The 14,406-nt window shown below is 43.7% G+C and overlaps 1 protein-coding gene across 3 annotated transcripts in view; it reads left to right on the top strand.

Annotated features, from left to right (window-relative positions):
- The window catches only part of CRACR2B (calcium release activated channel regulator 2B), a 351,421-nt gene that overhangs the window by 216,426 nt on the left and 120,589 nt on the right, over positions 1-14,406 (top strand). For all 3 annotated transcript variants that reach the window (XM_085644880.1, XM_085644882.1, XM_085644881.1), the window contains one exon: positions 11,937-12,193. In XM_085644880.1, coding sequence (XP_085501006.1) covers positions 11,987-12,193 — 207 coding nt within the window. In that variant the 5' untranslated portion in view covers positions 11,937-11,986. The remainder of the gene's footprint in view (positions 1-11,936; positions 12,194-14,406) is intronic.

Consider the following 14,406-nt stretch of genomic DNA (forward strand, 5'->3'; position numbering starts at 1 on the left):
AAAAGTATTCATCAATACAGGAACAGTCTTTTTTCCAGTACATCTTAATTAACTACACAGAATATTATAAAAACAGCAACAAGGCTCGTTATGAATAACAAGATTAAAATGAAAAATTCTAGCATTATTTAAAATGTCATTTAAAATATTATCTAGAAACTAACACCCTACTGTCTACTTCTATGCGTTATGCTGTAAGAGCATAGAAGGTAGAGTAGCTTGCAGTCTAAGTTTCTTAGGGAGAGAAGGAGCACTACATACCTTGTTGACAGAAAAGGCTTTTTTTTTTATCAGCTGAGGCGCAAAGACAGTATTCCGTGCAAAGGGCAAACACACACTGCGGTAGCAGTTAGTGAGTCTTCCCCCGGTACTCAGCGTTATCAACTTCAGATTTCAGACGGGATGTAGCGTTCACGAAGTGCGGAGTGTGCCAGAAGTAGGTGAGACCATCTCTGGCAGCATCTCGGGTGATAATCTGGACAGAGGACCTCTCCTGACAAGTGGTCAAGTGGTCATCCTTATATACTAAACTTTGTGTCTGACATAGATTATGTGCATCAAGGTATGTGTCCTAGATTTTTCCTCATGAACATATAAGGTGAAAGGACGCCAATTCTTGCTACACTATTTTGATTATATGATGGTATGTGTTCTTAATTCACCTTGACATGGTAGAAAATAGGAATTTGACCCGGACAAATGTCTCCTTTTTAGTTGTAGCTGCGTCATTGATGGAGGGGCTTGATGCTTTCATAGTTCTTAGAAAGATAAGGTCAGACAATATCGGCGTCTAATAGTAGATATAGGAATGGTTCTGTCTAAAACAGAGAAGATAGCGACTTCTGTTGTTTGAGAGAGGGAAGATGGCAGCCCCCTTAGTCAAGATGGAGGCGAGGCCAACATAAGATGGAGTCAGACCTTAGGGGCTTTACTGTGCTGTGTGGTTAGTCATGGGGTTGGAGGGCAGGTCTGGGAGTGAATGACTCATGGCTGGGCCTGCTGGTGATTGTCAGAATGTCTGTAGCACAGCGCCGGGTTTGGCTGCCATCAGTTAACATGGAACCTTTCGAAAGAATGTGTTTGCAAATTAAGTAAATGTTTGCCAAGCGAGCCTTTTGAACAACACTCGGAGTCTGCCTCAGCCTGTCACTGGTACATGCCTTGCCAAGGCCTCTTGGTGGCCTGCTGGGACTGACGTCATAAAATAGAGTGGGAGTTCCCAGGTGGCAGGCTGCAGGGTGTTTACACAAGCAACATAATGTTTTCTAGCTGAAACATACCAAAGTAAACATAAAGCTCTGCTGGCCTCTTTGCCTTTCGTGTGCTGTCTCTGGGATAAGGTCTTGCTCTAAGTGCATCCACCCGTACTTCTTAAGAGGCCTTTGATTATCAAGGCAAACGGAAAGCTCTCTTTCGGGTTCATGTCCCCAATATTTCAAAATTGGGAACACTATATCTATGGGACATTAGGTAAAATCCAAATTTGAACACTCCAAAGATACTGTAATGCCTTAGATTTATTCGTCTGCAAGGGGTAGTTATTGTAAGATTGACTTTCGGTCCCCACAGGATTGTGTTGTGCATACCGAAATATTCCTTTCTCCACTGTCTCTAGGGGGATCTTCAATAAGTCATCCATCCCACTTTCCCCCCTGCAAGGTAGCATCTGCTGCTTTTTGGAGGTTTTTATTTTACTTACCTGCAATGTAGAGAAACATGGGTTACTCCACACGGCACCTGCAGTCTTTTACTAGACACCCACTGGCCTCTTGCAGGACAGAATGCATTATTGGGGAGTGTGGATGCTCTCCACCTGATTTCATGATGTTCTTCAATCACTTTCCTGATTTTGAATCTTTTCTCAGATTAGGAATTGCAGTAGATGGATGGTAAAGCTCAACTTTATAATGCTAAGAGAGGGGGGTTGGGTCCTTATGAAGCTAGGAGCAGTTGGATCCGTGACACCAATAGATGCAAAAACACCTCCCTATTCCTTTTTTACCAGGCGCCTCAGAGAACAATCACATTAATCAGAATGTTCAAAAGAGGAACATATCATGAATTCCATACTCAAATTCATTTATACAGAAAGGTTCTCACTAGTGTTTCTCTTTTTGAAGAATATATCACAATCATATCAAAAAACGTGAAGTAATGAAAAAACCATCACCAGTGAATAGATTGTGAGTCTTCAATGAAAACAGGAAGGACATCAATGTGCACAATTCAAGTATTTCCCTTATAAGTGTGACTATCTCACAATTTGAGATGATATTGTGAAATTCCCATCCAAATAAATTGGAGTGGATTTGTAACACATTCCAGTGATGTTGTTTTGATGTTCCAATGTTCTCTAATATGTCCCGTGGTATAGGATTTTTTTTTTTCTTGAAGAGCAAAAGCAAGTTCTGCGTAGGTGTTAAGTGTGCACTACTTGATTGATCATAGCAAGCCTGGACCCCTGGTGTATGGTGTCGACGCGTTTCAACACATATTTTTGTATGCATCCAAAGTAAGACATTGGTTGCCTGTATAGTAGTGTTTGGACTCTTGATCCTTCCATTCCCATTGCCCCACCATCCATCTGCAACTGCTGAAACTCTTTTTTACCTGCTGGACTAGTGAGAAGGAAAGAGGCATGCCCCCTATACATTTTACACACACAAGAAGTTTTGCTTGGATTTATTCTTAAATGCCTTTGGCTCTACTTAGGTTTCAGTTTGTACTATTCGCACTCGCCGGTAAAGTAGAACGTTTGCAGTATGGGTACATGAGGTACTACAGCGGTCATTAATTGAACCTATTAGCATCCCGTACACTGACCTGAGAACACAGCACCAACTGGATTTTACCAGGGAGTAGAATTTTCCAGATGACGCCCATGGAACAGAGAGGTAGGTTTCACAAAGCTACAAGAACAATCTGTGTCACGGAAAAAGTTTTAAAAATGTGACTAGCATAAATAGGCTCTCAGTTTGAGCAGGTCGTAATGCATTCTTAATTCACCGCTGCTTATCAGAGGCAGGAGAAGTTTAACTCGGCACAAGAGAGCTTATTATCAGCACTTCATGTCCCTTAGAAAATAGGATTTATATATTAATCCGGAATCCAAACAACACGAAACACATTGTAGCCATGGTATTTTTCCACTCCTGCCAATCCACTATTAATGCACAACATTATAATCCATTGCCAATTGAGGTAAACCGAGAAACTGTAATTGGATAAGGGAGACTGCTCAAGCAAGCTCCACGCCATTGGCGTTGTTCAAATAAGGGGTGGGCATAACTGGCATAATTCTCTCTAGCGTAATTACTTGTAATCACCGCGGAATTACTTGTAATTATGCGTGATTACGTCAGAAGCGTAATCCACCATTTATTGCTATTTTCTCAGTGCAACACGCACCCTTGCATCCAAAATGGAACTGAGGATTCATTTTGAGCTAAGAAAATAGCACTAAATGCTAAAGGACATGAACAGCAGTAACACGCAGCAGCTTGCTGTCTTTTGGTTCTTTGTTCCTGTCCTCCTGCGTTAGGATTTTTACCCCAAATTACTCTTAATTACTCAAACTGGCGTAATTTCTGTAATTTCACATCACAAGAGTAATGCATAATTATTGAAATTACTCAAATGACCCCAGCATAATTAAAAATTCACCCAGACCTGGTTCAAATATGCTTTTGCTTATTCTCTGATAAGTTGCAGAACTGATTGTGCAAAACTATCCTGTGTTAACAATGGCATTACAACAAAGTGAACGGTGTCCTAGAACATAATAAACTAGTTGGTAAATTGTATTCCTCTCTCTGTTTTGCAGTCTAATTTTGGAATTAAAGGCACCACAAAACAAAATATACGGGTACAGGCCTTGAAAAATCATAAAATGTTTACTAGACCTGCAGGCCTGGGGACTTAAATAATCGACTCAACCTATTTGTAATGCTCTTGACCCATAAACTGGTTTCAAATTATGTGATCGTGGACAAATATTTTCATTCATTGAGCCGCCATTTTCTTCATTATCACATATGAGAGCATCTCCAAATGTGCGAGTTCATCATGTCTGCTGTACAAAAAACTTTTTGGTGTGATTTAATAGACTAAACTATTTTTCCATATATAATTCAAATCTAGCTACATATAGGATACACATGACCCCTGACTTGCCTCTTAGTTCATTAACAGCATTGTCATCAGGGCGTGGGCAGGAATGTTTCTCAAATCATGTTTAAAAGCTATCACTTTTAATAAATACATTACTAAAGCATGAAGTGGTAGCGCACTCATTTGTAATCAGCAGATTTTACATTGAAATGGCCACAAACTTTCCCATTGGCCTGCGGCTTTACTGATAAAACTATATAGTGTACAGTGTTTGGAAATATAGTTTCTGCAAATGTGTCAATTGTGCATCACCAAGTAAAGTGTTCTGGTTTGTTTTGCCTCTATTTAACTCTTTGTTTGCATCACACTTCTTAATTACAAAATAACTGACTTTTGTAATTCCTGATATATTTTGAAATATTTTTAATATTAATTTACAGGCTATTTATTTAAATGTTATGCATTAGAGAAAAAATAAATGACATCTTCAGACAGCTCACTTGACAAAAACCTCTACCTCTATTGAAAGAGAAGAAAATAAACCTCATTTTCCAAGCAGCAATTAGTTAAAAAACAAACTGACCTCTTTCCTTGAACAGACAGCAAATGTGTCAAGATAAAAACAAGATTTAATGGCATCTTTATTGCTCATTCACTTTCTGAATGAACAGATTACCTGTTCCTTTCCAGCTTAAGCTTACTTGCCATATGAAACTAGTAGGTGCTAAAAACAGCTCAACCTGATAAATCTTTACTCACAATCAGGCGATTAGATTTTTCTTCGAGGCCTGGGGTACATCCTCAGATACAACAGGACATACACATCCAGTTCAGCACAGACATGCCTTAACACTGTTGGGCCGATTACCTTGGCAGTCATACGAGCGTCTGACCACCATTGTTGCGAGAACGGGACCAACTGACAGGTAGTCGGTGGTCCTGCCCGCCTTAGGATCTGACCGCCGTGGAGGCGTCGGAAACATGCCTCTTTGTATTGAGGCTTCTGCTGCGGCCCGCAAAAGAGCCACAGCACAATCCCCAGTGCAAAAGAGCAATGTTTTCAAACATCCCTGCACCCTGTGCCACACAATACAGGGATGTTTAGGGGGGCAGGGCCCATAGTGGGGGGCCACGGAGGACAGGGGCCCTGCTAGGGCCCCCAAAAAAGGATTTCCACCAGCCTTGTCACGTCAGAAGAACCAATGTGAAATGGCTGTCGGAAAGCTGGATCGTAATCCCCACAGCAGTGCCTGAGAAGGCACCCCCTCCATTGTGGTGAATGCGATCGGACCAACCGCACGACGGGCCCGTCGGTAGCTGTCGGTCAGTCCCCGGGCCAATGCGGTCCTACTGACGGCATCCTAATGAGGCGTCTGATTGACATCGTAATGGGCCCCTTTGTACCCACTGGCTCACAATAGCACGCTCCACCAGGACATACCACACACTAACATGTTAAGACAGAGCACTGGACATACAAGCAACACAGACCAAGCATGCAGTTAGCTGGCTATTATGGCACACACCAACTCGCCACCTTCTGCTGCCAACATCACGTATACATCTGCCTGGCAACGAGCACAAATACAGACCAAGAATACACATAAACAATATGGTACAGTCTTCTAGTCTCAGTACATTGAATCTCATTAAAGCTGTGTTATGGGATAACAGGCAAGTGATGCATGTTTGCACATTTATTCACAGGATATGAGACTTATTGTGCTGCACAGGGTTCTCACTCGGTAAGCCCATTCGCAGTTACCCCTGCCTCAGGGAAGTCTTAAATACTTTTTTAAAGACTGACTCAGAGTTTGCTTAAGAGGTCTCACCAGCCTCTTTAAAAAAAAAAAAAATCATAAGAAAAACGCACATATGCATCCATTGAGTGACTTTCAGGCAGCCCGCTTCATCCATTGGTCAATTGAAATCTGAATATTGCTTCCATCCACCACAGCATACAGCGAAGTTCTGTGGGTCGGCCAGCTTCAGCCATTCTCTCACTTGCACTGTGAGTGATGGCATTTTTCATGATCACAAGTGCAGCCACCTGAAAAAGGAGTGTCTTCCACAGCTGGGGCTAATGTGCCTTACTTTTAATTATTTTTTTAAATACTAAATATTTTCACCCTCTCCAGTGGTTTATTTTGACCTATTTTCATCTGCAACACATGCCTGTCACCTTTACATGGCGACATTTGTAGTATTTATTTTATTATAAACCTTTGATTTTTGATTTCTATTATATATGCTTACAAAAAAACTATTGTACGCTTTGCGAAGGCCAGCTCGATTGACTTTTCTAATGCTGTTTATGTAACAGACTTGTTGTGGCTAGCCTCCATGTTTGGAACCTTCCCTCACCAGTGTTGATGCAAAGGGTGTGTACATTGCTAGTGCCAGTGAATTTACTTTGTTGTTTGTTTGATGTGCAAACCTAAGCTGTCCCACCTACATAAATGTAATGACCAATGTCTGTAGGATCATGCAGTGAAAACACTTGCTGATTTATTGATACAATCTCTACAGGCTTCCACTACAACTGGCACTCAGAAATGAATATGGTAATAAAGGTTTCATGGTGCTGTGCTAGCATTTATCATTTCTAGGGCTGCCACATTTTAGGTATGGTGTTAGCCAAGACCTTTGGTGTTTCCTAAATTTAAATGTATAATATACTTACTTATTCGGGCTTTAAGAAAGCCCTCTTAAGCTATTGGTTTGTTAGTGTGTCAATAAATTTTTCTTCGCCCACTACAGCGTACAGCATGGGACAGTGGGTCGGGTCACTTCAGCCATTGGCTAACTTCACCGTGAGTCATGACATTCTGCACTTTCACAAGGAGCACATCCACACACAAAGGAGTCCCTTAAGTGCTCGGGACTACTTTATTAATGTGTACTTTTTGAGACAAAAGGGTATTTTTGCTACAAATAGTTGATGCACGCTTTGCCCTCAGAGAATATAGGTGCCTTGCACAGATGTACTTAAAGACCTCAGAACGTGGGACTCTTCAGCACTTCCCATGTGGGTCTCTTACCAACAGTCAGGCTCGTCTCTTACCAACAGTCAGGCTCTAAAAAGAGTACCCGCACGTTAATGTGAGCGGGAAAGTATCAGTGCTTCCTAGCAGAAGTTCAAGACTTATGATGAGCAGTGCTTTAAATGAGCCGGTACTCTCCGGTACTGAGTACCGGCACTTTTTTATTTTGAGAGGGAGAGTATGGCACTTCTCAAGAGTGACGTAATGCTTTTAATTGGAGAGTACCTGCATTTCTCAGAAGCAAGCAGGTACTCTTCTATTTTTCCATTTCAAGCACTGACGATGAGAGAGTAAGTTCACATCTCTGAAGCAAATACTTACCCTGGGTTAGAGTACCTGCACTTTTATTTTTCATTTCAAGCCAACAGCGGTTTGCTACCTAGTGCGTAATATTAGTATGTGCACTCTTTCGATGGAGCAGGAACAACAAGCTAGAGGCGTCACATGTGGATGGCAAAGGCTGCCAAATAGAGTGGGCGGTACTAGCCACCCATGCCAACTCCATACTAGCTTACTGGGCGCACGTGAGGCTCGGAAATACTATGGGCAGATGCTTTTGTTTTAGAAGCCCATATTACTTTATAGGTGGACATGCTTATCTCAGGTTATGCGGTATGCTTGGCTAACCTAGTTAAGCTCTGGTCAGGCTGCAGAAGAGACCGTCCACGTGACGTCATAGCTCGTGCACTCCCTGCCATTGGAGGGGAGAAGGCCCTCCCTCCACAGACAGAAGGAAGGATATTCAAGGAGCGAGCAGGAGTCTGCCCCTAATCCGAATTTCAAATATGTTCTTATGTTGAGTAGCCTGTAATGAGCAAACCTCACACTGCACCGAGTCTACCAGTGCCACAAGAGATTCAGGATTAACTCCCCACTTCAAGTATTACACCTCTGAATGGGAGCTTCAAAACTTGGAAGAGGAGTTGGCCTAAGGGTTAGGGCGCTCGACCTGGGGGAACTGGGTTCGAGTCTTGGTAATGAATGTGTGTTCTCAACTTCTCATGTAACGTAACTGGTGCTATGTAAAGCGCTCTGATACCTGATTGGATTCGGTTCAAGTTCGCGCTATGTAAAAATCTGCAAAAAAACCCAAAAAACTGCAGTATTATTCATGGACACATTCTCCCAGGATATATCTGGTTAAGAATGTGTAGGTGATTACTGTGGCATGTTTAAATCACTTGTAATCCCATACTGGGCACAGAGTAGCCAATGCATCCATATCATGATTGCTGCAATCTGTGGAATTAGGGAATACGTGTGAAAATATCGCACCTCGCCGCTGCTTGAATTTTACAGTGAAAATAGAAAGTATGTGGAAAAATATAGCAAATTTCGAATAATGCAGCTCAGATTGGGGATAACATGGAGTATTAACATGTTATTCCTCATTCCAATATATGGAGCTTGGAATGGAAAAGTAATACTGCACCCAGGAAATAAGGTACCATGCAGGAACGGTATTTACCGACTGCGGTATTACCTCCTGAAATAATGGGCAGTCGAAAGAGGCCTCGAAATTAGATAAGAAGCAGAATGGAAGAGTCACGGGAGACCAACTTGAAGTAAATTTTAAATATTACTCTATAGTAGTAACTAAGTTAAACAGCTTGTATAAATTGTTACTCTTTCAACAACATATGTGATTAGCTAACAGCAGGAGTCTACTTTATAGATCTAAGATAACGACAGAACAACTGAATGTATTCGCCCCAGACTCCTGCACCTATTACGGGGACACGACATCTCACGACTGCTCTGCAGTTGCAAGTCACATCATCAAAGGATATTGTCACCAATTTATTCAACCACATTTATTAAATTTGCCTCTTCATTTCTGGTAGACCTGACATCTTTTGGGGTGTTTGCCCTGTCTTATTGCTTTTGGGCCGCCTGTCGTTAATGGTACGTTGAACTTCGTTGTGCTTGTTAGTGCGTCTGTACACTTTCATACTGCTGTTCAGTGTTAAAGTGCAAGTGCTCGAACTGTAAGTTGTGTTTAAGGATTGGTGTTTCCATGTTTGGCATATTAGATTTATTGTTAAGACCCTTGTATAGGGCACTGTGTGTGCCCAGTTCATGTGAATCAAATGCTGCTGGTGGGCCTGCATCACTGATTGTGCCACCCCCACAAGCAGTCTTTCAAAGGTGTGTCAGACCTGCCACTGCAGATTCTGCGCACAGTGTCTACTGCCATGTCGGACCTGGCAAGTGCCCCCACTTGCCAGGCCCTAACCTTCCCTTTTCTGAGGGGTGCCTTACGTAGGTCCAAGGTTCCCCCTGGGCAGGGTGCAGTGTTTGTGAACAGTAGGACATGTCGGAGTGTGTGTGACATGACCTGATAGTGAAATACTGCCAATTTTGTTTTTCATTATTGCAAGGCTATCTGTCCCATAGGCTAACATGGGAGTTGCTTTGTAACATCTTACAAGCATAACTCTCCATTGGGATAAGAAAGAGAAATGGGGTTTAGGCTCTCTGAATTCAGAATTTAATAACACATCTTTTTAGGGAGATGGTTTTTAAATTGTGTGCTGGAAAATGGCTCTTTTAGAAAGTAGGCATTTTCTTGTTTAATCATTCTGCGTGCCTCTGCTGGTTTGTGTATTGACTGTCTGGTTTTGCAGTGGCTGGGGATGTGCATTCACTGTAGACAGTCACAAGGGGGTTGAGGTGTGTCCTGCCTTTCCTGTGTGACTCATAGTAGGACTGAATAGGCCTGGTCTGCATTTAGAGTGGGTGGGAGGAGTTTTCACTAGCACCTTAATATGCAGTGTCTCTTCTGCACAATGCTGTCTCCACCTCCTGGAGGGAAGCTGGGCCAGAGAGGGCAGAACTGGTTTGGCTGGGCTCAGAGACCCTTGCCACAAAGAGGATAAAGAGAAAATGTGGTATAAATATTGGGGCCCTGACCCCAGGACTTTAGAAGTCTTTTGGATAAAAGAACCTGCCAAGAATAAGAGCTGGAGAAGCTCTGAGGACGAACTACCACTTTGCGGTTTGCTTTGCTGTGTTGTCCTGCATTTGCTGCTTCTGTCTTGGGCAGAGAAAGGACTGGACTGAACTTTCCGCACATTCTTAATTTAAGTTTCTTCAAGGGCTTGAGGTAGAGCTTGCCTCTTGTTCGAGAAGTCTCAGGAACAGCAAAGGCTTCAAGTTCATCTGCTACCAGCACTGGACGCTGTGTGTTTTGTGCTGCAACAGAAGAAAAAGCAACCTAACTCCATCAACGACGCTGCTGCTGGCTCCGTGTCAACAGCGCAGAGGGCGCCACTGCACTTTGCTCCACAACCCTGGTCTCTCCGACGATGACGACCGATGCTGCTACCGAGCCACTGCAATCTGTGGGCACTGCACTTTGCACCGCCTCGCTTCACACCAACTCCCTGGTATCCCTGACAATGCTGCTCCACGCGGACAACGACGCCGCTGCTTGCACCGTGGTTGAGGGCACCACTCGTAAGTTACACGATGCACTGCCCCATCCCACACCTCAGCCTTGGACTACCGAAGCCGGTGCCATCAATTCCGATTTGTCAGTCGACGACGGCGCTTCAGCAACGATGCCGCTGCTTGCACCGTAACCTGCGGGCACAGCACCACATTGCACCGCAGCCCTGGTCTCACCGATGCTGCTGCATGCCCTCACCGAGCCCCTGCCTGCACCACGACCTGAGGGCACTGCACATCGCACCTCTGCACTTTGTACCACAGCCCCGATGCCCACCAACACCAGCACTCCTGACTTCAACAGCACAGAGTTTGACCTGCAACGCATGTGACTTCAAGGCCCCGATGACTCCTGCACAGACCTCTGGAACCGACACCTGCTGACGCCGGCTCTACGAAGCTCACCGCGAGGTCCTCGACGCCCAACATTTGTAAAGGTACTGTTTTGTGGGTCTTCTTGACACTGTAGCTGGCCCGCAGTGCCACGGTCAGCCAGAACTGTTTGGATTTGTTGTTCACGAGGCTGTGATAGCCCTGATGGAGCCATCGACTTCAAGGAACTGTATTTTAAGTCTATTGTTGCTTATTGATATATCTAAGAACTGTATGGTGGATTTTTATCGTTTATTGTCTTATTTTGCACTGATAAACTATTGGATATTTTTCTAAAACTGGTGTGGTGTCCTTTTGTATTGTTTTCACTGTGTTACTACTGGTTATGTGCAAATGCTTTACACTCAGCCTCTGAGATAAACCTGACTGCTCATGCCAAGCTACCAAGGGGGTAAACAGGGGTTATTTTAAGAAGTGAATCCCCCTTATCCTGACTAGTAAGATGTGTCCCTACTTGGACAGGGTAATAGCCTGCCAACTAGAGACCCCCATTTCTAACAATTTCCTACTCCTCAAATCTTTAGCCTAGTTATTACTCTCCTCTCCACTTTCCTCTAGGTCACTTTACACCACAACCTGACTACTTTTCATTCAGGACTGTCATCCACTGTGGTCGCCGACATATTGTCTGCTCAAGGCTTTTCCCCCAGAAAGAGAAAGCCTTGCGTCCTCTGCTGCATGGGAAAGTGGGAGGGTTTCTAGTTCAGATGTCATACTTAGATGACGGTTAACCTCAACATTTGAGAACCTCCCTCACACCCTACTGCCATCTGTGGGCGCCTGTCGGATTTCCCTACTTGACCCTAACCTTCTCACCACTCCACTGAGACTTGCTAAGTCGGCACTAAATAACTCTTATACATACGTACATACATATACTGTACTTTTTGTGTTTGTTTGCATGGTGCTCTCTACTCAAATATTATTTTTGTTTTTCAGAGCGCGTGCCCTTTGTGGCCATTGGGCTCGTGGAGCCCGCCTTGTTAGAAATGGAGGCACACAGAAAAGAGCGGACAAGGAGTACGCGGCGGGGGAGACAGGGATCTACTGGAGTGCAAGGAAGCCCTGCTGGGGTCGGCATGGGCCTGGGACTGGCCAACGAAGATACCCAAGAGGAGATGTTGGAGAAGGCCCGGGAGCTGTTCCAGCTCTGCGACAAAGAAGAGAAAGGTCTGATTACCAAACGAGACTTACAGGTATGATCTATAGACATATAATTGGTGCACAGAATATATAAACATATAAGGTGCACAGAAAAACCATACCTTCGGGGCCCAGGTATCTTGGAATAGAACCCTGCTTCCCAAAGCATCAAACTTTAAAATGGCATTAACTTGAAGATGCCAAGTTCCAAGATGGACTCATTCTGTCCTTCTTCACCCATGGATAAAATGAGTGTGGTTTATTGTGGCTATTAACTAACTACCCTTTTCTTCAACCCATTTAAGCCACCTTTGCATTCTTTTCTGTCTGCATCTCTGGTACATTCTTCATCAAGACTTCATGTAAACACCAAATGTGCAACAACCACCTCCTACTGTCAGCTTTGCTCAGGAGATAGCATGACTGCACTCCTCAGAGGTTCCGCTACCTTCTAAACACAATTGAGGCATTGGAGGACTTTCGATAGCCAATCCCTGCAAAAGAAATAAGCTTATCACATCAGCATGTGCCCCTTTGGACCCCCACAAATAGAGGAGGAAAGCCGTGAAACTCTCCCATGTACTCTGTTGAATATGGGACCCACGTTTGTTGGTCCATCGATCAGCAGTGGGACCCTGGCCAGCCCTTCAGCATGTATCAAAGTGTTCGGAACTGCATCGCATAGTGTAGCATGCTTTACGAATACGACACACATTCATTCACACAAGTACTCGTTCTCTTGGGAGGTGCTCTAGGCAGCCAGCCCTGCCTTCCCAGATAAGTTTCACTCAATGATTCCTCTAAGATTGCGAGCATTTTTGAGTCCCTACCTCTTACCAGAAGCTAGAGAAACAAATCCGCAACTCACATAAGCTTTCTTTTATGCATGGCTGCGTCACTGCATAATCTAACCAGCTATCTGGCCTCCCATTCTCTCAATCTTTGTATCTACTTTGGACACTCTTTTCGTCCCATCCAAACACCCAGAAGGCCTGTTGTCCTCATCTTTCAATTCCACATCCCCTTTCAGCCTACCACTCACCAGCTTATGTTCGGACACGCTGTGCACTTCCCATGTCATCTACCACCCACTAATGCCGGTAATGAATAGCCCTTTGTACAGCCTCCCAAGCAGGGATCTCCCACACTTTATCTTTAGTAGGGCCAGTGGTCCTTATTCTACTCATGTCGTGTTGCGAAACGAGGAACTGACATTGTGGAACGTAACCCAAAATGTCATGTTGGGCGTTGATTGCAATGATTTCATTGTTGATAGAGCCGTGTGCACGTTGTATATGCTCCTGACACCTGTCACCTGCACAGAGGTTTACATTCTTCTTTTGCCCCAAGAGAACGCCCTCCCGGGGGAAAATGTTGCTTTATTTTACCCACATTCCCCGTGACCGTCCCAGGTGGTTCTTTGTGATGGTGAGACCTCTGTCACATCACAACCTGCTTCTCACGTTACACGATTGTGACATTTGTGAAGGGATACTCTGAGGTGCTGTTGTGTGGGCAAAGTACCCATAAGTAGCAGAAGGGCAGGATGATGGTACTTCATAACATCAACCGACCAAATAAATAGATATATGTCATTCGACGGTGATCTCCCAGTTGTAGGAACCAGACTCCGAACATCTATAAGTGCCAGCAGCGAAACCACAGCTGATTCCAAGAGGCATTAAATTATTTTTTATTAATTTGTTTCTAATCTTTCTCCATTCAGAAGAATAAAAAGACTCTGTTCGGGGATGAGGCAGTTTGGTGGTTATCTATTTAATTAAAACTCCCTCAAGTTTACCACTCAATTTGAATCGATTTTCTGAGCTTGGCATATGTTAAGGTCACCTTCCAGCCCAAAATCAAATCAACCTGAGTACGGAATAAATGCTAAATCCTCCTCTGTCACTGATGAGTCAGATTTCAAACCCACATACATGACAAATCTATTTCTCATGCTTAGGTAATTCACATTAAAATAAAGTATACAAACCATGACACCAGTATCTGATATTGTCTCCGAAAGCTTCCCAGTACAGAGGCATTTCCATTACATTTGTGTTTTCCCTCTGTGACCATTGTGGTGACATCTCACAGGCATGATTTCTCATGACTTGCCTCTCTGACAGTGTGTTTTTCCCTTGTGAGGCTGTGGTGCAAGCACTGGTGAGCCATAGGAGCAAGCCATGTATATTAGAACTCACAAGCAATGATTGTATGTATTTACGTACTTATGTATAGTGATTTACACAGTGTGTGCCTAGCT

This window comes from Triturus cristatus, chromosome 3_1 (genome assembly GCF_964204655.1).
Source record: "Triturus cristatus chromosome 3_1, aTriCri1.1, whole genome shotgun sequence".
Classification (NCBI taxonomy): Eukaryota; Metazoa; Chordata; class Amphibia; order Caudata; family Salamandridae; genus Triturus; species Triturus cristatus.